This window comes from Bacillus rossius, chromosome 6 (assembly GCF_032445375.1).
Source record: "Bacillus rossius redtenbacheri isolate Brsri chromosome 6, Brsri_v3, whole genome shotgun sequence".
NCBI classification, from domain to species: domain Eukaryota; kingdom Metazoa; phylum Arthropoda; class Insecta; order Phasmatodea; family Bacillidae; genus Bacillus; species Bacillus rossius.
Genome location: NC_086334.1, coordinates 41,551,622 through 41,574,826, shown reverse-complemented (window position 1 = coordinate 41,574,826; position 23,205 = coordinate 41,551,622). Strand labels below are relative to the sequence as shown.

General features: G+C 40.8%; 2 protein-coding genes across 5 annotated transcripts in view; one reads left to right on the top strand and one right to left on the bottom strand.

Moving 5' to 3' along the window:
- The first annotated feature begins 620 nt into the window (after nt 1–620).
- LOC134533430 (uncharacterized) lies at nt 621–9,276 on the top strand. The gene is made up of 5 exons (XM_063370953.1): nt 621–668; nt 1,662–1,854; nt 2,887–3,013; nt 5,183–5,477; nt 8,447–9,276. The coding sequence occupies exons 1-5, from the start codon at nt 621–623 to the stop codon at nt 8,663–8,665; spliced, it is 882 nt and encodes a 293-aa protein (XP_063227023.1). The 3' UTR covers nt 8,666–9,276.
- A 155-nt stretch (nt 9,277–9,431) lies between these two features.
- LOC134533091 (keratin, type I cytoskeletal 13) overlaps nt 9,432–23,205 on the bottom strand; it is a 115,228-nt gene continuing 101,454 nt past the window's right edge. For 2 of the 4 annotated variants that reach the window (XM_063370331.1, XM_063370332.1), the window contains 5 exons: nt 22,948–23,119; nt 20,830–21,065; nt 15,271–15,559; nt 12,633–13,727; nt 9,432–11,018 (listed from right to left, as the gene is read on the bottom strand). In XM_063370331.1, the coding sequence (XP_063226401.1) occupies nt 10,813–11,018; nt 12,633–13,727; nt 15,271–15,559; nt 20,830–21,065; nt 22,948–23,119 (1,998 nt within the window). In that variant the 3' untranslated portion in view covers nt 9,432–10,812. The remainder of the gene's footprint in view (nt 11,019–12,632; nt 13,728–15,270; nt 15,560–20,829; nt 21,066–22,947; nt 23,120–23,205) is intronic. The other 2 variants (XM_063370333.1, XM_063370334.1) reach the window with 2 other exon arrangements.

Sequence of the window (23,205 nt, the reverse complement as noted above, 5' to 3'; positions counted from 1 at the left end):
TTTTTGTAGAATCAATTTTCAGACTCATTTGATATAGTTTTGGTATAAAGAGTAAACATGAATGCATTATAATTTTATGCTTAGTCAGTTTCAGGTTTTGTTGGGTTGGAAACAGACCTTATTGGACATACTTGAATGACTTTGGGTTTGTATTAAAGGAATTGCATTTTTAATATTTAACATTACTTGAAATTATTTATGATAGGATAAAACTTACAATATGTTTGGCTTGACCTATAAACACTGTAAATCTCCACTTGGTATTAATAGGCACAAACTACATTCATCTAACACCTTGCAATCATGGAATGCACGTATTTCAGAAATATCATAAGCATATACAGAACTAGTCGTTGTGTACTGAAGGTATTCATAGCACAAAATAAGTATGCACAATAAGTATATTATACAAATATGCATTCGATGAAATGCTCACATTTACTTACGGTATATTTTGTATACACAGGATGTTAGCAAATTGCGGGGCATAAAATTTATTGGTGATGGAAAATGCTAGAATAAGCAGGTTTTTTTTTTGGTTAATTAGTTCCGGAATTGCAACCCTGCAAAGTTACAGGCTGAAACAAAAGCTCACAGATTTGAATTTCCCGCATGTTACCATGTTAGGCACCACTGCAGTGGATGAGAAGACACATGATCGCTACGTGGTGACATTTAAAGGATGCGACGAGTGGGGCTTAGACCTCTAGCGCAAGCTGTAAGCACTAGCAACCAGAAGTCCTGTGGAGGGTTGGTTGAGATGCGTTTACATTTTTGCTTTAGCATTTAGTGCAGTGTTGACTGTTAGTGACTACAGTTATGCGATTACAAAATTTACGAACAACAGCACTGCAGACTTTTCATTCGCAGAGATGGCCCATATGTTCATGATGTACGGTAAGGCATAAGGAATTGCAACAGAAGCAGCGCACATTTACCAAGGGGGCTTTCACAACAGAAATGTACTGAAATTGAAGATCTTCTCACTTTTTAACCAGCGACTGCCTGGAACAGGGAGATTCATACTACAAAGGTGATGCACACCAAACAGCTGAGTGATAGTATGTGTGGATGATTAAACCTTCATGCTTGATGCCCGCTTCACGCAGAACATTTGAAAGTCAAGGCGCTGAAATTGTGCGTCCTCTCAGCTACTGGAGGCGCCTAATATGCGGGAAAATCAAATTTGTGAAAATAAAATTTGCCTGTAACTTTGTAGGGTTGCGATTCCGGATATATGTTCTTTAACTAAAATTGCTTGTTTTGGCATTTTCTATCACCCATTAAATTTATGTCCCCAACTTGCGAACTTGCTGTATACACATATTGATGCCAACACTTGGGTTCACTAAAGCCGTTATGATGAGGACTCAGATTCCAGAAGACCCAGGTTCGAATCCTGGTTTAGCTATCTTGATTTGAGTTTTCCATGATTTCCAAAATCACTCCAGGCAAAAGTTGGGATTTTTTACAGTAAGTCATAGCCAATTCCATCCTCATTTTTTTTGTGTGTATTAGTTGTCAGCAAGATTTCTGCTCCCCTCCCTCAACCAATTAAAAGCACGTTGTGCTTTAGTTTGAATAAAAAAATAACCTAGGTACCATATTTCTTTAAACCTTTCTGTGCATAACTGCGCAATGCAATAATTAACCATTGTTAGCATCAAATCAACGCAGCAGTGCACGCTGTACCAGCTAGTGTTTCTTTTTGCAGGAAGGGGAAGGAGGGAGATGTGGATAAGAAGGGCAAGGATGAGAAGGAGAGACTGTTGCCATTCGTTTGGCCGGGAGTCTCGAAGCTGCACTCCACGCCGGGCGACTTCTATGGGACTTTCTTCACCGAGCCGCTGAAGGGTGAGCGTTATGCACAGCTTGACAGACTTTCAGAATTTTTTTTTGTTTCAAATTTGGTACCAGTTTCACTCGACAGTTTCCGTTCAATTTGGTTCCTGTGAGGCTTCTGCGAATACTGTTTTTTTTCCTATTAGAATCAAATTTTGAATAAAATATATTCAGTATTCACAATATCAAATATTTTTTCTAATTGAATTTTAACATACAGTAAAATGGTTTTTCAAACTTCACAGGCTTCCTGGAAAAATTGGTCTAGAATACCATAAAATAATAAAAAAAGAGAGTATTATACATGGTACCATTACTTAGAGGTTTAAAATAAAGGACATTAAAAAGAAACTGGTAATTATTTGTTTGAATCGTGACTTCTAGTGTTTTGTTATTTTTTTTTTTACAAATTCAGCTAAAAAAAAGTGTGATCTTACAGTATTGGATTAGGAAATTTGCAGTCAAATATGGTACAGAATGCCATCAAGCGAGCTTTGAACACTATTTGAAAAGCAGTTTACCACCTTGGTTTGGCGGCAAACTGTGAGGTTACGGAATGGTTTGTTTAGTGCTTTGAAACATCTTGTATCTGTGACCATCCTGGTGATGGAACACAAAGCTACATCGTTGCTTAACTTCATACATATATCTTAGCTGCCAACAAGCAGGCCTGTACTACAACTGTGTGCTAGCCACTTCGTAAATTGCCTCCAGTTTGAATTTAGTTTAGCATGGTTTTGTATAGAAATAGAAAGATGATGAGATTGCATGATTGAGGTGAGCCTAGACTATGTGCTGACATTGGTATGGATGCAGTGCTTATAAAAGAGTTTTGCTGTCGAGTGAGAAACTATTGTACGCTTAGCCTGCTTGTTAACTGAGCTTAACCCCTTGCCAATGATGGCCACCGAGAAGATATCAAATTAATTTGTGCACTATGCACACCCAAGCTTGTGTCGTGGCGTTCGCTCCTCATATGCTTTCTTTTGAGATCCACCACCTGGTGTTTGGGGACGTTGTGCTGTTGATGGTTGGTGTTGGCAGCTTTGGACCCAGTGCCGCGTGGCAAGCCCCCGCGAGTGCGGGAGCTGCCCAACGTCAGGGTCAATCCCGCGAAGAAAGGAGGGCCCGGATACGTGGACATCACCATTTCCAAGTATCCACAGTACAAGTGAGTCTCGTCGTACCAGTGTACGTTGACACGTCCCAAGAAACGTGAATAAATGATTACAGTTACACCTCTTCTTAAGTAAGGAAAATTTTCTTAGGCCAGTGATGAAAATTACATTATGATGAAGTTAGATTGAAACTAAATTTCTGGCATTGATGTGAAAATAGCATAAACATTTCCATTTTATTAATTTATTTATCAATTATGACATTTCTGTGGGTAGTTATACAACCTTAGTAGTAGGCACAAAACAAACACAAAAAGCAAATAAACAAACATAACAAAACAAGGAAAACAAATAAAACAAAAGGCATAGGAAAAACAAATAAATAAAAAGTACTAATGAAAAGGCAACAACAATAGTTAACTAAAGCAAACATAAAAATACAAAACACATGTACGAATAACATTCCGGAGTAGCACATATTTTTCAAAATACACACAATAGTTACTTGAGAAATATCAACAATGCAAAATAAAAATTAAAGCGTATTTTTGAATTGGCAGCAGATAACAATTTTTTTTAGCTCTATCTTATAACTTTTTTTTATTTTTATTTATTTATTTATAAGCCTCCATTTCTCCAGGCAGCCTGAAGGGGAGTTGTCAATACAAAACACATAGGACACTCACATACAGAACTCAAATTCAGTACAGCGGATATTTTGTCATGGTGCTACCAGCAAATCATATACAGTAGCAATTATTATACAGTTTTGATACATTAAATTATATAACATATATTAAAAAATAAAAAACAAAAGTGGGACATATATACATATGTAGATAGATACAAGACAAGACAGATACAAGTCATAAATAGTCGATGTTTACAGAGCATTTAATATACAAAACAGATACAATAATTATATTTGCAGAGCATTTAATATAATCACTTTTCAAAAAATATGAATCACCCATCTAAAAACTCTTTAACAGAGTAGAACGCTTCTTTAGTTAAATACTCTTTTAATTCCTTTTTAAATTTCTTATCATTTCTAGTATTTATCATCTGTCTTGGAAGTTTGTTAATTAATTTTATGCCACAATAGTACGGGCCTTGTGCAAATATATTGGTTCTATGCCCTACTATCTGTAACTTATTTTGACCCCTGGTATTATATTCATGTATATCACTATTTTGTTTAAAATTTATATGTTGAGTTACAAACAATATGGTATGATATATGTACAAGGAGGGGAGTGTAAGAAAGTTTAGCTCCTTGAAGAGAGGTTTGCAATGGTAGAGATAAAACCCCCATTTATTAAAATGAATGATAAGTCTATATATGCATAGTAATATCATTATTGGGAACAGTTAAGTCATGTATGTACGTACACATATGGTGAGGAAAAATGTGATGATACAGAAATGAAATACTAATCTGTTTAATGTGTTTCCATGTTCTGAGTAAAGTGGAGATCAACTTTGCAAATACATCTATTGAGAGAGTTGAAAACCATGAAAAACTTGGCCAATACTCAGCCTATTATGCAGCACCCACCGAAGGTAGATTTTACTGAGATAGAGAACATGAATTGTTGTTTATTAATTAAATATTAATATTTTGTCATAAAGTCATGTTCTCGTCTAGAGAGTGTCAGAATTTCAGATGTAAATACTGATCAGCATTAAAAAGTAGCTTTCTTAAACTGGGCTATGACTCAGTTGAAAACTTGGTTAGCAAAGATTGGTGTCTATTTTCAGCGGAGTTTCATTAGAAAAACCGACTTTTTAATATCTGTCATATTATATAAATGCTAAAGGTATTTATATAACATGAATGAATGAAGAATCATATTATAACTTCCTGTTGTTACCAAAAATTCTTGGTGCTAAATAATTATAACAATTTGCGCATGCAATATCCATTATCGGTGGCTTTTTGCGAGAAAAAAATCATAAGTTTTATTAGTTGCATAAAATTTTATTTCAATAATAGCCGTGTGCCAGATGAGAAAGCATTTGATCCTCATTTTTGATGAATTACCAAAACCCTGATACGACTGACTTTTATTTATAAACAGAAGCATTTATAAACCAAGCATAACCTCATGTGTGTGTGTCTATATATATAATTTTGCTTGGTTAAGTTTAAGAAATTTAAATATTTACTTTGTACCCTTAGTGTTGTGCTGATTGATCACGCACCTCGCTACTGATCGCAGAGTGCCGGGAGCGGCAAGGAAAGGAAAGGGCAAGAAGGAAAAGGGCAAGAAGGACGATGCACGTCTGCCTGTCTTGATCCCGGCCATCAGGGCTCCCAGACTCTTCACCGAGAATCCCTACAGATCGGTCAAAGAGCCCAAGGTGCCAGTGTACGTGAAGCCCGTGAAGGGCAAGACCAAGACGCAGGTTATAAAACGAATCCTGGAACAGAGAGAAGAAGGGAAGGGAACGACTGGTGAAAAAGCAGCAGTGGAGTCCGCACCCAAGTTCCTCCCAGCGGGACCCGCAAAGGAGGTACGTCTGCCCCATCCTTGCATTACTCTGTCGTGGGAAGTTGATGGAAAGTATTGTACTGAAATATTTGGGCGTTTAGATTTTGAAATTTTGTGGGTATCATTACCTAAGGTCATGGCAGTTGGTATTCTATCTGGCTCCCAATTATCAATCCTCATTATGGCTCCTGCTGTTGTAGACAGTATCTTACATTGTGTACTGATATGTATGTGTATTTATAGAGTTAAGTTAAGTTAAACATGTGAGCTTCTCTGGTCAGCTGAAAGGCATTGAAGATCAGCCATTAATGAACATATCAGAGTTGTCAGCAGGCGCGTAGGAAGCAAATATTTAATGGGGGGGCAAAGGAAAGTATCATTATAAGTGGTGGATTTAACAAAGGGGGTGTCCGGGGGGTCTCCCGCGGTAGAAAAAAAATTCTATTGTAAGGAGCAAAATGGTGCTATTTAAGCATCTTTTGTTTATAAAAATAGAATGTACTACTAGCAGAAATTTTAACATTTTTTATAACAAATAACTTAAGGCTCGGCATCACAAAACAGTGTTCACTTTTCAGTTTTCGCCTCGTAGAATTCATTTTAAAGGCAATTTGTTGAATTTTCCCACTCCACAGAGTACATAAATTACAAGCACCTTCAAATTTAATTTTTTTTAGCATTCAAAATTTAAAAAAAAATAATTTTTCGAAAAATGCAATTAAACTTTGAAAAAATAAAAATTAAAGATGGAAAAAAAGCTTTTCGCAATAACACTCATATCATTTTATTCAGGAAAGTCGAAATTTTATTTTGGTATTAAAAAATAAAAAAAGTCAATATTTTAATTTTTTTACTGTCAGACTCCCCTTAAGAATAAGTTTAAAATGCGAACCCCACAGAATAGGTGATTGAAGATGCTTAAAAATAACTGCAAATCTGCTTGATGAATTCTTGTTCAATGATTTGTAGATTCAAAGAAATTTTTTTATTACTCGATTACTTTTATTACGAGCGACGAGCGGAAAAAAATAATGTGCCGACATGCTAAACTTTAATGTTAAATAGGTATATTACATATGGTTTTCTGGATCATGTAAAAATTTGTCTCAGTCTAAACTGCTCAAAAGTAATACCTGAGTTAAAGGAATCCAACTCTTCTTTAGGATCTTTGTCTTCAGAGGCATTACAGCCTAATGTGCACTGCTTTTTAGGCAGTGGTTGTGATCAACTGCAGGACTGTGCAGAACGGTTGTTGAAGAAAACGTTGATGCTTTTCTGAGTCATTGTACGCCGCAAAAATTAAAATACTGTTATAAATTATCTCCTTAAACCCTAAATGTTTTTCATCAAAACCGTTCCGCACTACTCACTCACGATACTACAGATAAATAAGTTTATTTTAAACAGTTCTGTAGTATGGCTCACAAAGTTTCTTGGACTTAAAAGCAAGACGTACAGCAGTTGAATGATGACTAGAGACCGGTGAATTTCGCGGATTCAATGACCTCCAGGATAGACTCCAATATCCTCTACACACTCGGGCAAATGCCAACTGTTCATTGGCTGTTGACTTGTGAGTCGTCTCGACTGGGTGGCCTGTGATTCGACATTTCTATGAGTGAGGTTCTCTAATTTGCCCTCAGTCCTCCAGATTAACAGAGAACCAATGACAGAAGCAGCACTAAGGTATAATTATTTGAATTTTAGCATAACACGAAATGAATCCGCGAAATTCACGGGTCTCTAATGATGACTGATGTGGAAAGCGCTCTGCACGTCAGGTCGTTACCGTTAGATAGAAACGATGCGGGGTGAATGCAAGGGTTGGACAAAAACGGAGCGTAAGCGAGCGGAAAAAATACTGGTCTTATATCCCACAATAATATTTCCGCTATCAGCACTGTGAAACGTGAATATTTAGAATAAAACAAGAACAGTTGCCTTATTTATTGTGCCTGTACACTTACCGAAAAGTCTTAATTTATTTTAAGAATAAAGTAACGCACAGAAAAGAAAATCCCACAAAACCACTTAGCATTGCAATGCCTCTTGTTCATCTGATGCAATGGCCGGGCAAAACCATCACTTTGCTCGGCCATGAAATGTTATGGCCGGGCAGTCGCCTGGGTCGCCCCCCCGGTTCCTACGCGCCTGGTTGTCAGCATGCGATTGAAATTAAATTTTTGAACAATTTCGTATTAATATCTTTAGTTTTTATATCTATCATGTATGCAGACAACAGATTGAATACTGAAATAAAACATAACATAAACTTAAATGGAAATACACAACAAGATTATGTGTGATCCAACTCTTAAGGTGTCTATTTGATATCCAACTGTCTCTGTTAATTATATAATGTTCATACTTATGTATGATGCATTCATGACAAAAACAGTTATATGTAGGCATAAAGAAGTTTGTATATATACTGCCTTCATCATATTAATGTTGTAGTGTTGTCTGCCTGTAGGGAAAGGGTGTATTTAAGAGAATGTCCCTCTCTTCCAAACCACATTCAAATACAAATTCAAAATAGATACACATTCAATAAAATAAATTATAAAGGATGACAATGGAAATTAGAGTGAGTAGATAATTTGGTTAAAAGTATATAGTAAAAGCTGTTTGGCCTAGCATGTTTGGGACCAAGACTGGGTAAGCGATTTTGATGGATTGTTGAATGTCAATATCGTTTTAACGTTGAGTACCGAAAAACAAAAAAAAAAATTCTTTTCAACGATTAAAAAAAAAGTTTGTAATAAATTATACATGCACAGTTGTAATATCGTGCGATTGTGACTTTCTAGAAAACAGGAAATTGTCAGGAAGAACGTGAACTTGATTGTTTTGGATCGGTGCCGGGTTGTGGGATGGAAGAACGTCCATCTAAAGAGCTCTGACGTTGAGAAAGTGAAAGTGGTGTGCCCCGGTACACGTGACTGCTGCAGGGTGTACTGGTGTTCTCGGGAGGGTATGCTCGGTCTCCAGGGGGTGTTCTTCACGAAGCTGACGTACGCCCTGCCGCCCCCGATGGTGGTGGACATGAAGGCGAGGCTGGAGAAGCTGAAGGAGGCGCCCTCGCCACCGGTGTTCTACCCCACGCGCGGCACCAAGCCCTACCCCCAGAGCTCCGTCGTCAGCTACAACATCGATCGCTCCGTCAACGCCTCCAACTGGCTGGGCTTCAAGCCCATCGTGTACCCCTGAAGCGCGACACCGCCTTTATATCCGCACTTGTTCTTGTAACGCGTTCCAGCGAATGCTTCCCGAGATGATTTTTAAACAATGTGAAATTAATAAAATTTTGTTTTATAAATATTTTTTAGCAATTATGCTTAAAAGATTTTGGAATAATTATTCTAACTGTGATATCAATAATTACTTCTTGCAAATCCTCTATTAGAAATCAAAATGACATTAGATCCTTTCTTTCTCTACAAGAAAATATTTACTTATAACTTACAAATATAAGATGCACTTAAATTTAAGTAACATATGTTTTTTGTTGAGGAACTATACCTCACAATTTAAATTTTTTAGAGTTGGCTGCAACTTCCAGGACGCATGTATTATTTAATTGTATGGCCAAAACCTCCAGGACTTAAGTTTGGACCCTTGTTGAAGTCAATGTACATATGTGTAATAGTGTAAATTATACATTGATTTTTTCAGTAAATTATGTTAAGATATGTCACATATGTGACAAGTTAGCACTTAGCAGACTATTCCTAAGAAACAATACCTGGGGTTGTAAAATTAGCAGAATTTCTTAATGAGTCAAAAACAAATCATTGCAAGTTAATAATTGACATAATTATTACAATTTTGAGTTGTTTTTACTATCTTGCAATTAGATTTATATGATTTGTAGCATTGTCCACTATTTCATACCGAGAGTTTAAGTGTGCATCATGCATGTAAACATGTCTCACCAGTGTACGAAGCAATCTAGCGAGAACAGAAAAAGGCAATGTTTTTCAACAAGGATAAAACTTTTATTAAATATTTATGTAACATAGCATTTAGCCAGTGGTTCCATTTTACATATTCTACAGATTTACACAACAAAAATCATTAGCCATCAAACCATGCTATACAGAATCAAAAAATTTAACCTGTAATAGCAAAAAAAAAAAAAAAAATTGCAAAGGCGAGATGTCAATGTTAGTGTCTTATTTGCAAAAAAAAAAAATACTCAGATATTTAAAAACTTTGAATAAAAGCTCACATTGTTTTTAAAATGTGTAATAAAATGTTCTTACAAATGAACTCAGCAAAAGCAGAACAAACAAAAAAAAGTGTTTGTATGTTTGTTAAAAAGCCATTACATTATAAAAAAAAACAATAGAATGTATTCAAAAATAGCTTGAATGTTCTAAACTCTCGAGACATGACAAGTTCTTTATGTTAATGTTTTTACATTGAGAGCAAGATGAAATATTTTATTCTTAGAACTGTTCCTAGTATAACTTAATAAAAAAAGCTGTTAATAAACTGTCGTGGTCAGAATTCATTGGATGAAACCCAGTAAGATAAGTTCCGAAATTTTTTTGATATAATTAGGTGCCAAATGTAAATTTAGTAAGTCTTTGGGTTTTCGTATAAAATATTTTCGCACCCAAGTATAAGGTATTAAGCTCTGGCACTTATTAAAATAGTTGAAGAAGGTAAATTTAATGGAAACTGCTTTTATGTCTTCCGTTTTAAAAATAAAAAAATACTTGTGCAGCAATACTTGTGAATTTCCTTTTGTGTTTAAAAAGCTTTATAAAGATTACCGTTAACCATTATGTCTCATTTTCGTGTTTAAACTGTTCTCTGGGAAGAAATGACCTAACATATTCTTCCATGTTGACATGAAAAACTACCATTAAATATTTCTGCAACATGGAAACCTGTAAGTTTTTTAATAGTATTATTATGACTTATTCATCTTGGCTACTCATTTATGTGCATTTTCAGGTGTAGTGATGGTAGCTGAGTACGAGGGTACATCTCAGGTACTTTTTGCAAAATACTTTCGAGCAACAACAACTACAGCCAAATTATTTTCCTCTATTTACAATGTAACAGGTGGGGATTTTGACCCAAAACACGTATAAACACATTTTTATTAAAAACTGGAAGATAAATTTTCTACATGGCATTATTGAGAGAAAAAAAAACAGACACATCATTGCTCTTTCTTGGAACATCATTTCTTCTTGTGGCCAATGAACCGTCCTTTAAATGAGTGCTAAAGCATATTTCTTGTTGCAAGTTCACTACAGCGAGAGGTCTCGAGTCCGGAGGAAACATCTTGAGGGACACGTTCGCGAAGAAGAGGAGATAGCACACACGCGCACACAAGTGTCCTAGCCTACGACGATCTTGGTGGGTTGGAAGGTGACGGGCCGGTAATAGTCATAGTTCGTGCCCCAGCCGCGCGGGGCCGTGTTGTAGTTGTTGAGCTCCGCGTACTTGTGGGAGCGGGGGGTGGGGGCGGGGGCGGGGACGGGGGCCTGCTGGGGGGGCGGCTGGTAGCTGTAGCTGTAGCTGTAGCTGGGAGCTGTTGCGGCACCTGCCAACACACACGCGCACACACCACATCTTTCACGAGGTAACATAGTTGCAGAGATGACGTATGACTTTCTGTACATAGTCACCTTCCGGGCCAACAGTCTTCCTTCACTGAGGTATTAATGGAAACCTAGCTGTGCACCAGATAGGGTTTTACATGTTAAATACTATTGGGCACAATAATGTTTTCAATTAAAAAAAAAAAAAAACTACAATGCACTGCAAAGGGAAGAATGGAGTTATAGAAGAAAAAGTACAAAAATGTTACATAATGTGTTTCTGAGAGTTTTTACAGTGACAAAATGAAGTACAAAAATGTTACATAATGTGTTTCTGAGAGTTTTTACAGTGAATAAATGTTTAAAGCTTAGAAAAACACAAACTCTAAAAATTTTTTAAACTTTTCCTTTATGGCATGTTATTCTCTTTGCAATACACAGAGCCACTATCCTGGTTCATGGCTGGGTCTACAGTAGGCAGGCCTTAACACTTTTTTTTTGAATGGAAAATAGTATATCTACGTGAAACTATTTTTACAATAATGAGGTAGGTAATAATTTAACAAAAGTAATTTAAACCTCTTTGAAGTAAATGCAAGCCATGCACATTTGGGAAAGAAAAACAGTGATTTTTGCGATTGATAGTAGTATTGGAAGCTGACTGTATTTTTTGTGGAACGAAATATTCCGTCAAGAATATGGCAGCTGCTTGTAGATACCCATTGTAACAGGAGGTTCCACATAGTTATACTTGCAGTTAGTCTTTCAGTAGGTTGTGCGCCATTTCTTAAGATGTTTACTGAACAAATATAACGAATCACTATCAGTTAGTATTAATGAATTTTTTTACACCACAACAATTTCCCCTTAAAAAATCAATTTGTGCATTTTCTGAGCTATTTAATTGTTTGTTACATCATTGTCCACATGAAAAGAATTGATTCACCAAAATTAGAGACTAATTTTTTTTAACTCAGTAAGCTAAGACAATAGTAAAGAGTTAGGGTTTGTGGTAAAACTGATTATTATGATACAATTCCTTTATCTTTGATCGTAAAACTGGTCCCTTAAAGGCATTTTCTTACCTTTTTTTAAAGTCATACAGTAACAGCACCAGTTCCTTTGTTGATTTTTAGTAAATTCCTGCAGTATTATAAGTTATAAATTTTGTAAGCGAGATTAAATTTTCACCATGCAAAGCACAAGCTCCGCAAGCCAAAGCAACTTGTAGTACTACAAAAATAAGGATTTCAGATTTATGATGTCGATAGCACATGCTTAATGTAATGTCAAGATAAACAAACTAATTTTCCTTTGCAATTTGATTATATAGTCAATATTCAGGTTAAAAAAAAAAGGAAGTATGCATAGTTAGTGTGTTTAAATAAGGGAATTTTTTATTTAATTGAGTATAACTTAATAAGTTTGCTGAAACTGAGAAGAAATTTAAAAAAATAAAAAAAAATAAAAATCAAAAAATAGAATCCTTTAAGACAAAAAAATGGGTACAAATGGTAAGAGTTACAAAATAAAGATAGGAAAGAAAAAAAAAATTACAAAATTCAAAGAAAAAAAAAATAGGGGTAGATATATTGAGCGAGCTCATTGGATCTTGCCTTTTGCTTGCGTTAGCAGCTTCTGTTTGGCCGCGGTCGAAGATGCGCTCAAGCCGGACTGGGTTCGGACTGTGGACGAGCGGGAGGAGGACTGCCACTGCGTGGTCTCGGTCTTCGTGAACTCGTGGACCGTGGTGGAGGAGGAGGAGGGAAGGAACTGCCTCGTCTCCACGCTGCCCACGCTGGCCACGTACACGACCTTGGGCCGCTGCAGCTGCAGCTGCTGCTTGTACTCGCCACCCCCGCCCTCCTGCTCCCGGGAGAACCTGGCGGCGAACCGCTTCACGGTGCTCGTCTGGTGCTGGCGGCCGGCGGACTGTCGCTGGGTGGGGCCCGGGGGCTGCTGCGTCTCGCCGGCCTCCCGCGGGGCGACCCGGCGCGGCGGTGCGCTGGCCTCCACGACGACGTCCCTCTTGAAGACGTCGCTGAAGGAGAGGCCCTGCTGGGCGTGGTACTTGGACGGTTGCTGCTGGTCCCTGGGCGGGCTCACGTGCTCGAACTGCTTGCTCCCGAACATCGTCGAGTACCCCGAGAGATGCGCGCCGGACGCCGTCGCTTCCCGAGGAACGGTGGCGGCGACGGAAGGTTTCAGCGTCTGCGCGGGTGCAGGTGCCACTTCTTTCTCTGTCGTTTCTTCGGATTGTTGTGCGAGCACAGCTTCCTGCTTCTCAGATTTTAAGTGGTATTCTTCCGGTGTCCTCTGTTGTCCTGGTTTCGTTTCCACTTTTTGTTCCGACACTGCTCTTTCCCGTATCTCGTTCACAGTTTCCTCGCTGCTCTCCTCCACCCGGGACACCACCACCTCCTCCGAGGTCTGCTGGGCCGCTGCCTCCTTGCTCAGAGCGCGGTCTATATCGGCGTTGCTGTCGGTCATCTCCTGGAGTATTGCTTCCAGCTGGGAGATCGTCTGCGTGGCAACAGGGGGAGGCACCGGAGGCTCTGGGGCCCGTGTGGCGATGGCAGGGACGGCGGGGACGTACACGGGGAAGGTGGTGGCGGTGATGGGGGAGGGGACAGCAATGCGAGGGGCGAGTGAGGCAACATCTTTGGCTGCGAAGCTAGTGGCGGCCGACTGTAGGTTAAGCTCCTTAAAACCTGTAGAACATCCCAGCCTTCACAGACACAAAAAAATATAAAAAAGCAAGAAAATTATTTGAATCTGTTCCACCTTCATACTCGTCATTATCAAAATTCTTGACTGTAAACAAATCTAAAAAAAAAAAAAAAAATTTTTTTTCCTTGAAAAAAGAAGAAAATCAACCGAGAGAATTTTAACTTAAATTATAAAATGTGTTAGTCATTATTGTTATTGTTACAGTTTCTAAAAATGCCTTCAGTTTAAGGATATTAAAATCACAGATAATGCACAAGAAGAAGTTGAAGCAGATTCTGTTAAAGTATTAAGCTTTAGCTCGTTAGCTGGATGTAACATTTATCACACAATACTGTCAGGAGGTTAAATTTATTGCAATGAGACACATTTAGATTTTACTACACAACTGCTACAAGCAGAGTAGTTAGTGCACACTTTTCTAAGTTGAACCAGTGGAATAGCTACTATCAGTAGGAAGCTACCGTTCTAACAGTCATGAATCTGCCAATAACTGTATCTGTTTAAATAGGTTCGTTACTTTTTTCCTTCTTATATTATGAAGTTCAATGGTATTTTTCTCATCAAAGCATACCTGGGTACAGGTATTCAGTCAAAATGTTTATCTATTTATTTATTTTTACTTTCATAAATATATTTGCAGAATAAATGGCTTTATGGCTACTTTATGATACTGGATGCAACAAAGGCTATTTATAAACCACTAAAATTACATTTTAAGCATTTTGTAGAGATTTGTACATGCTGGTGATTACGTATTTTGCGATATATGTACACAGGCATTTAAAAATAAAGATTGGTTGGTTTCTGACTATGGATCTTTTGTTCTCGTTAGTATGAACTTAGATCTTTCAAAAATTACATAAAAAAGATGAATTAATAAACAATATGTAAATAAAAACTATAAGATAGTACATATTTAAAAAAAATATTATTTTATATTCTGTTTACAAATAAACGTGACAGCTGCCTATATTATAAAGAGAATTAAAAAAACTTGTTTTATTATACGACCTACCTACCACAATTGCGTCTGCAGTGAAAGGATCAACAGTAAAAAAAGTGGTAAAGGAAAAAATAGATTTATTATACACAGATTGTTGAGATCGAACCCACGACCCTCCAAGCGCAGCTTCATATGGGAAAAAAAAAGGGGAGACGATGCGCTAGGGGTGATAGCCCCTTCTAGAGGCATATATCCAGTTTGGGAGGGGGGGGGGGAAGGGAACAGAAGGACCCGGGCTCCCCTGGAATCAACTTGCGCTTGCAAAGTCGTAACTGTGAAACGGGAATGATACGCGGGGCCCCCCGGGGAATCCTTACAGATTTTCGCCCGTCGCCCCTAACAAGCCCAGGTTGTTTTATTTTTTTAATTTTGTGTTATAGAATACAGTATTAATGTCATATAAACCAATGAACACGTTAAAATTTTTTCTTTCGTCGATTTTAAAAGTTCAGAGTCGGTGAAGATAAATTGATAAATGTTGAACGTGGAGCTGCGACCCCTCGCCCGCGTGACCACGGTACCTGCAGCCGGCCGCTGCGACGCCTGCTCGCCGCCCCACGCCCGCGGCGCCTTGGGCTTGTAGAGGTAGTCGTTGGCCGGCGGCGGCGCGGCCCGGCGGGGCGACTCGTAGCTGGAGCCGGGCGAAGGGCCGCTAGTGGAGGCCGTCCAGGCGGGCTCGACGAGCGTCGACAGGCTGCGGCGCGGCAGCAGGGGCCTAGTCTCCACGAAGGCCGCGTCCACGTGACCCGTCTCCAGCGCCGCCTCCCACGGAGACTTCACCAGCTTGATGCGCGGCAGCGTGAACCGCTCCTGCGTGGACACGGGACACTGCGCTCCGGCGACTCGTCACAGCATGATGGAGGGGGGGGGGGGGTTTACACTTCTCCACACCCCCCCCTTCCCTTGTGTACGCGCCCTTGGCAGTGACCGAGGTCATTACAGCCGGTAAACACAAAACCCATTCCCTCCAAACCTCCCCCAAAAAGAGGCCGTTGTCTGAAATTGCTTGGCTCCTGGGGAAACTACGTATAGTATTTAAGTAGCAACCATAACAATATCTGCCGAAGAAATGAAGATAAAGATGTGATGTAAGGTCACTTAAGTGCCTTCAAGAATCTTTACCGGGAATTTCGTCCCTTAACATTATTCTGAAAACTCACGTTTTAGCCATTTTCACTCTCCTAAAAATATAGTTTAAAAACAAAATACTTAAACAGTTCTGCTCATCCTTCCTCAACGAACTCTCCTGGGTTCTAGCAGAATCGGAGGCGACGTTCTGGACGAACTTTCAGTCACCTTCTTCAGGTAAGCAACCACGTACCTACCGAGGTTCTTGGAAAATGTTTCCTGTCCACCACTGCAGCCAATCAAGGAAACAAATCCCCATCTCAGGCGAGAGTATCCAAAGGCAGGAGAATTTCCAAGGAGCATCGGTAGGTGACTGTCACACTGACGATGGCGACCGAAAGGGGGACCGAAAAGTCGGCAAAATCTTCGCCCTCAACGCGGCAAAAAAAAAAAAAAAAAAAAAAAAAAAAAAACCCAGAAGCCAGGCAACTTCAGAAACCAGAAATGATTGGGAGAGGAATCGGCCATAGCCTATGGTGAGCGACAATCTCGGAATTTTTCTGTTGTTATTTCAGGATTGCGTGAGAAACAAAGCAAGGCAGCGGTACGGGAATCATATACTTGTCCTCTGGAATGCGAGTCCAGCGTACCAACACTGCGTGGATAGTTCAGTGTGTTAAAAAATAAAGAAATGAAGAGACGGTTGGCGAATTTATTATTTTTAATTTAAAAATGAACCTTTGCCACCCTCGTTTCACTCATACTTTTTTCAAACACTACATGCTAATGTGTTATACTACCAACCAGTACATCGAAACTAACGAAAAGAAACTCAGTTGTCGTTTCCGCGAAATGCTAACATACCTGCTAAAAGCTAAATTTGAATTGACTGTGAAGTAGGCAACACGCACAGCGTGCCAAACTCTCGGTTGGTGGTGCGTTCAGGCGCTACTGTAGCGCGCGAGCACCGATGAAGTCACTTTCACGTGCGCAGGTATTAGTCAATGTTCCCACCGAGCATGACCGAGCACACGAAACATACACGCGCCACCCACGTTACCTGTCAACATCTGATGCTGAAGGGTCCTGTCAATTGGTGCGCAGAGCTGCATAAAATAAAAACACGCAATTTGAAAACTGCTAAAGGGATATCAGAGCGGTGTCTGTTCACGTAAAGCATTTGAGAGTTCGCTGAGGAAGGATGAGCAGATCTGTTTCAGTATTTTGTTTTTAAACTATATTTTTAGGAGAGTGAAAATGGCTAAAACGTGAGTTTTCAGAATAATTTTTAGGGACGAAACTCCCGGTAAAGATTCTTGAAAGCACTTAAGTGACCTTCCATTACACCTTTATCTTAATTTCTTCGGCAGATAATTTTATGGTTGATACTTAAATACCATAGTTGCCTCAGAGGGAAACTTTATATATATATATATATATGTATGTGTGTGTGTGTGTGTGTGTTGTGCGGTGTGGTTGGTGTTAGTTAGCTACCAAAAACACTGAAAAATAAAACCATTGCTAACAATATTATCAACGAGACTACCAGAATGTTCGGAAGACGTTCACTCAGTATTCGACGTGACATTGCAGCTGCACCAGTACGCTATCCCAAAACTGCGAGTGAGCAGGCATACATAACATGCTTGTAACTCGCTGGCTTGTCCCGGGGGGGGGGGGGGAGGGGGGGCTTTGAGCCACGTTCACGCGACAAGGTAAACCTCGAGTATCCGTGCGAGGCCCGAACGCGCCGCTTCACCCTGCGTGCGAGTGAGGGCCGAAACGATTCACCAATCAGTGTCGTGGCGATGCTAGTCCTGCATCGACTCTTCTGGTCCAACTTTCGGAACAGTTCTTGTGAATCGTCAGCGGTTTTTAATTTTTTTTTTTTCCCCACTCGGATCATTTAACGTAAGCACATGATGTTGTAAGTTCACTTCGCAATCGTAATGCATTTCTGTACCCTCGGTGCATCACTACACAAGTAAATCGTGTTGCTTACTTTTCAGGCAATACCAAATTTTGCATTTGACACGGATGAATTTTGCAAAAAACGTCTTACCTGAAAACGTTCCCAACAAGACAATTTTTTATTTTTAAATTTCGATAAAGTGGTTGATAGTATTCCAAGACAAATAGAGTACAGCATAGTGTTAAAAAAACACATATGAAATAAAAGTGTCAACCCTCGGTAAATGTATTACTGAAAGGAAGTGATTTCACAGTTGTAAGATTTCTGTTATTACCGATTTAACACTGAGTTGCAAGATATTTTATGATACTTCTTAGAAATACAAGTATCCTAAAAACAAAATTGTTTTCAAAATGTGTTTGATTAATTCAAGGAAAGTTGGTAAACATGTTTTCGTGTTATTTTCTCCTTTGTTGTCGGCATTCTCCCCCCCCCCCCCCCTCGAAAATCTCGAGTATTTGTGTTTGTATACAGAATGATACATTATAAGTTACAGCAACTCACATAATTTAGATCAAAATATATTATTGCATGGGTCATATTCCCAATATTTACAGAGTAATTATATACAGGCTGCATTTACAGTTGAGCTCAAAAAAACATGTTTCCTTTTACTATTTTACATAGGCCACACACTTATGCACAGTACGTGTGGCTCTACGGGTCTGCACACGGCAGCCTTCGATAACTGTTAGCGGCATGCATGATTCGTGTGTGGTAAACAATGTCCTATAGCCATCCCCATACGCAAAAAGTCGTTCATGGTGATGCATTTTTCAATTAGCCGAAATGCTCCGTCAATATTGGAAATCAAGACCGCAATCTATTTGATGTAATTTGCTTCAAATGATTCAAGGGAAATTCCCTCGCGAGAGGATTGGTGGTAACTTCTCGTGAATCATTCAGGATGAGTCTGAATTCGAACGACAAACTTCGACTGCAGGTTAATCACAACAAAATAAACGGGAAAATCTATACGACTCATGCTTAAGTGCTTCCCGAAGCTGATACGAATGCAACATCGTGTTAAAATTTGAAAGCAATCGGTGAAGAACTCCCGGAAATCAGCCATTTTGTATACAAACGAACATATAGAATTTTAATTTATGTAGATAAAAGATTAAGTTTTTTTCTAGATGGTACACTGAGGGGTCTGAATCATGTTTATTTGAATGAACTTATACAACCACCGTGAATCTTATGGCTGCGGCAAAATTTTTTCATTAAAATAATTGGGAGTAACAGCTTTATTTTCCACATATTTCAATGAAATAATTTTTCTACAGCCACACCATTCGCCTTAGTTGTATTAATTATACAGGGTGGCCATGAATATGTGTTACACATTGATAGGGATGGTAGATGTAGATGTGTGGAAAACATTTTATTAAGAAACCCATGTCCGGAAATGCATCCTTATACCTGAAACTGCGCAACAAAGTAACAGGGGTAGGTAGGCAACTAGGCGACAACAAACCAGTGAAAACATGTTGTGTTGTCTTACCTACTACCCGATTTGACGATCAGTGACCGCACGAGTCACCGTGCATGTGTTACACTCGCTACTGTCGCAGTTGCAGAGGCGACATGGCTGGCTACACACTGGCAGAGCTAGCCGATTTGCATTTAGTGTATGGTGCAGCTGGCGGCAATGGAAGAGAGGCGGAGAAACAGTATCGTGAGAGGTTCCCTAACCGACGGCACCCTGCACACACAATGTTCGCACGCATTGACTGCCGTTTGCGGGAAACGGGTTCGCTGTGCGTCACGAAGCCAGCATGTGGTTCGAGAAGGACAATACGGACACCTAGCTTTGAGGAAGAGGTGCTGGAACGAATTCAGGACACACCATCTACCAGCACACGGGCGATATCACATGCCATGCACACCTCCCGTCAATCTGTTGCACTGGTATTAAAGGAACAACTACTGCGCCCGTATCATGTACAGAAGGTACAGACCTTACAAGAAGCTTATTTTCCTGCATGACATGCGTTTTGCCGATGGTTGCTGCAGTGCTGCGAAAACGTGCCACAGTTCCTACAGCATGTGCTGTTCACAGACGAGAGCTGCTTCACCAGGGATGGCTAGTTCAATACCCGTAACACTCACGTTTGGGCCGAGCAACACAGCCACACGACGTATCCAACCCGCCACCAACAGCGATTTTCAGTGAACATCTGGGCTGGAATACTAAATGACAGTGTACTGGGGCCACACATTTTGCCACTACGCCTCAACGCTGCAGAGTATCTGCGGTTTCTGCGCGATGTTTTACCTGACATGTTGGATGACTTTAGTCTTGATATTCGCGCGTCATTGTGGTTCCAGTGTGATGGAGCACCAGCTCACTACGCCCTCTGTGTTCGTGACCACCTGAACAGAGCATTTGGACAGCGGTGGATAGGACGGGGCGGTCCCATTGCCTGGCCACCGCGTTCCCCCGACCTCTCGCCTTTGGACTTCTACCTTTGGGGCCATGTGAAGTCCCTTGTGTACGCCACTCCAGGGATGAACTGGTGGACAGGATACATGCTGCGTTTCAGACCATAGGAAACACACCAGCTGTCTTCGCCGATGTGCGACGCAGCCTGTTACGGCGCTGCACTGCATGTATCAGGTGTGGCGGAGGACATTTTGAGCAGCAAATGTAAAGCGTACGAATAAACCTGCATAAATACAGATACACATGTGCCGTTATTGACGTACGACGTCACCGTCCCTGCCAGGTTGCCTACCTACCCCTGTTACTTTGTTGCGCAGTTTTCAGGTATAAGGATGCATTTCCGGACATGGGTTTCTTAATAAAATGTTTTCCACACATCTACATCTACCATCCCTATCAATTTGTAACACATATTCATTGCCACCCTGTATATTTGTATTAATTTAAACATAATTCAGGCACCCAATGTTTTATCTGAAATACTTTCTCTACCAGCCCGAGCTACAAAGACGCGTGCTGGACTCGGGAAGCGTGCCCCGCGCTAGGCCCGTCTGATCGAGGAGACCCGGGGGGAGGGCGGGAGGACTGGGGCACCTGGATCTGGTCGAGCTTGTGCTGGGTCTCCGCCCTCTTGGTGGACTCGGGCAGGTAGGAGGGGAGGGGCGCCGGCGGCTTGGGCCCCGTCGACACCTGTCGCTGCGTCGTCTTCACGGAGGAGGAGGAGGTTGAGCTGTACACCTCGTGGCTGCTGCTGGCCGTCTGCCGCACCGTGTTCTCGTCCACCACCCACTTCTCCGACTTCCTCCGCCGCTTGGCGAACAGCTCCGCGCCTGCGCACACGCCAGCAGGGCTCCGCCGTGGACTAGTGCACGCCAAGTGAGGTACATGTTGCCGCGGGCAGTTGGCAACGGGAAGCCAGCCTACAACTCGCGTAGTTTCGGTTACCCTGCGAGAATTTCCCCAAGATTTCCGAAGTTCTGCGTTTTTGGTACCAACGCCACTTCAGCCGCTAAATCAGAAGTTTCCAATGAAAACAAGCATGTTGTGACTGACCTAAACCTAACCTAACCCTTCGATTTTTTTAAATTTCAATATTTGAGAGAATTCCGAAGTTGCACGAACGTGGTAGGGAACCGAAACTACGTGAGTTGTAGGCTTCCTCAGTTGGCAACGGGAGCAAATTAGCTGATAAATCAATGGAGTCGGAGGTTGGTTGGTAGCTTATACCCAATGAATTGACGTGATGGCGGACAATATTTGGTGCGTTATTGAGGTTATAAAACTTCGTGTCACTATGCTTATTAAAATTTAAAAAAACAAAAAACAAGATTAATTAACTTGGATTCGAACCACCTGCTCTCCCGACAGACGGTGAAACGATTCACCGTTGTGCCATCTGACTCGGTAGAAAATACAGCAAATTATTGATCAATCCAAAATGTATACAGATGCTCTAGTAGAGTAGTGCCTATTTTTTACGTTTTCTGAGGGTCAGATACCATTTTTTAAATTTGATCGGAGGGATAGACACATGTGAATTTTATTAATACTTTTTTACAAATTTTTTTAAATGTCTTATTATTCTAAAGAATTTTTAATTAAAATACAAATGTAACATGTAAAGCGAATAAATTAAAAAAAATATTTATAAAAAATTAAATATATATGTATAACATATGAACAATATTTGCCAATATTTGTGTAAAGGATACTGTGGCTTCTAAATACTTTCTGCTGACAACTTATTCTATATAATTATGCAAACAAAGACGGCTAGTACACCTGATAACATTTCCTTTTTTGAAAGAATCTTCATACGGGCCCGTCAGTTGGCCATCACTGCTCTAATATGAATGAATCAATGTATTTAGTCTCGAAGTATCGTCGACATCGATGTCATTAGAGACGACGAGTGGCGATGAGATAAGAATGGAATGAATGTGTGGGGGGAAACGGGAGGACCTTGAGAAAATCTCATCGACTCGAGGCAACATCCGTCACGTTACCAACTCGCGACCCCGGCGGGAGACGAGTCACGCGACCGCCGGACCAGCGAGGCCCCGCGTGGAGGCGCTCTGCGGCCGAAGGGAAGGGATTTTTCTTTTCCCTCACCTAACTAAAACTAAGTGTATTTTGGATGGGTCCGGGTTAGGGAGGGGCCTAGGTGCGTCTCAGGCCGAAGCAAATACGCCTAGTCATGCTGGGATTAGCCATGCCAGGGAGAGGGGTCGCATGCATCATGTGCTAGGAGGGGGATTGGCCAGCCATGGCAACGATTGGCGCCAATGACTAACTGCCCTCACTCTTAAATCTAGACTATAACTAGAGATAGGTTTGGGCCCAGGTAAAACCTGCACAGACACAGGGGAAAACCCCTGGGCACATTCATGCGGGATGCAGATTGGCGTGCATTACGTGCAGGAATTTACAGGAGACAGAGGATGGTCTGGATGAAGTGTTGGACAGAGTAGAAAAGAGTCTACCATATGCATTACGTGCAGGAATTTACAGGAGACAGAGGATGGTCTGGATGAAGTGTTGGACAGAGTAGAAAAGAGTCTACCATATGCATTACGTGCAGGAATTTACAGGAGACAGAGGATGGTCTGGATGAAGTGTTGGAAAGAGTGGAAAAGGGTCTACCATGCGGGGGTTGGACACTTGGGGGAGAGGTTTTGGCGGTAGTCGAAAAGGAGGGTGGGGGGGCCTTACCTTTGCCGCGCGGCGAGTTGAGGTCGCGCACCAGGTCGAAGGCCACCTCGGGGCTGACGTCGCCCGGCTCGATGTTGAACCCCTGGCGCCGCAGGCTGCTGAGGTCCTGCACCTGCCCGCGCGGGTCCATCACCAGCTTCAGGATCGGCTTCGTCTGCTTGAACGAGACCTCCTGCGGACCAAAACACCACCCTCGGGTCGGTCCGGGAGAGGTGGCTCGTTGTGGTGGAACCGTCGATCCAAAAGGAGAAGCCTAAG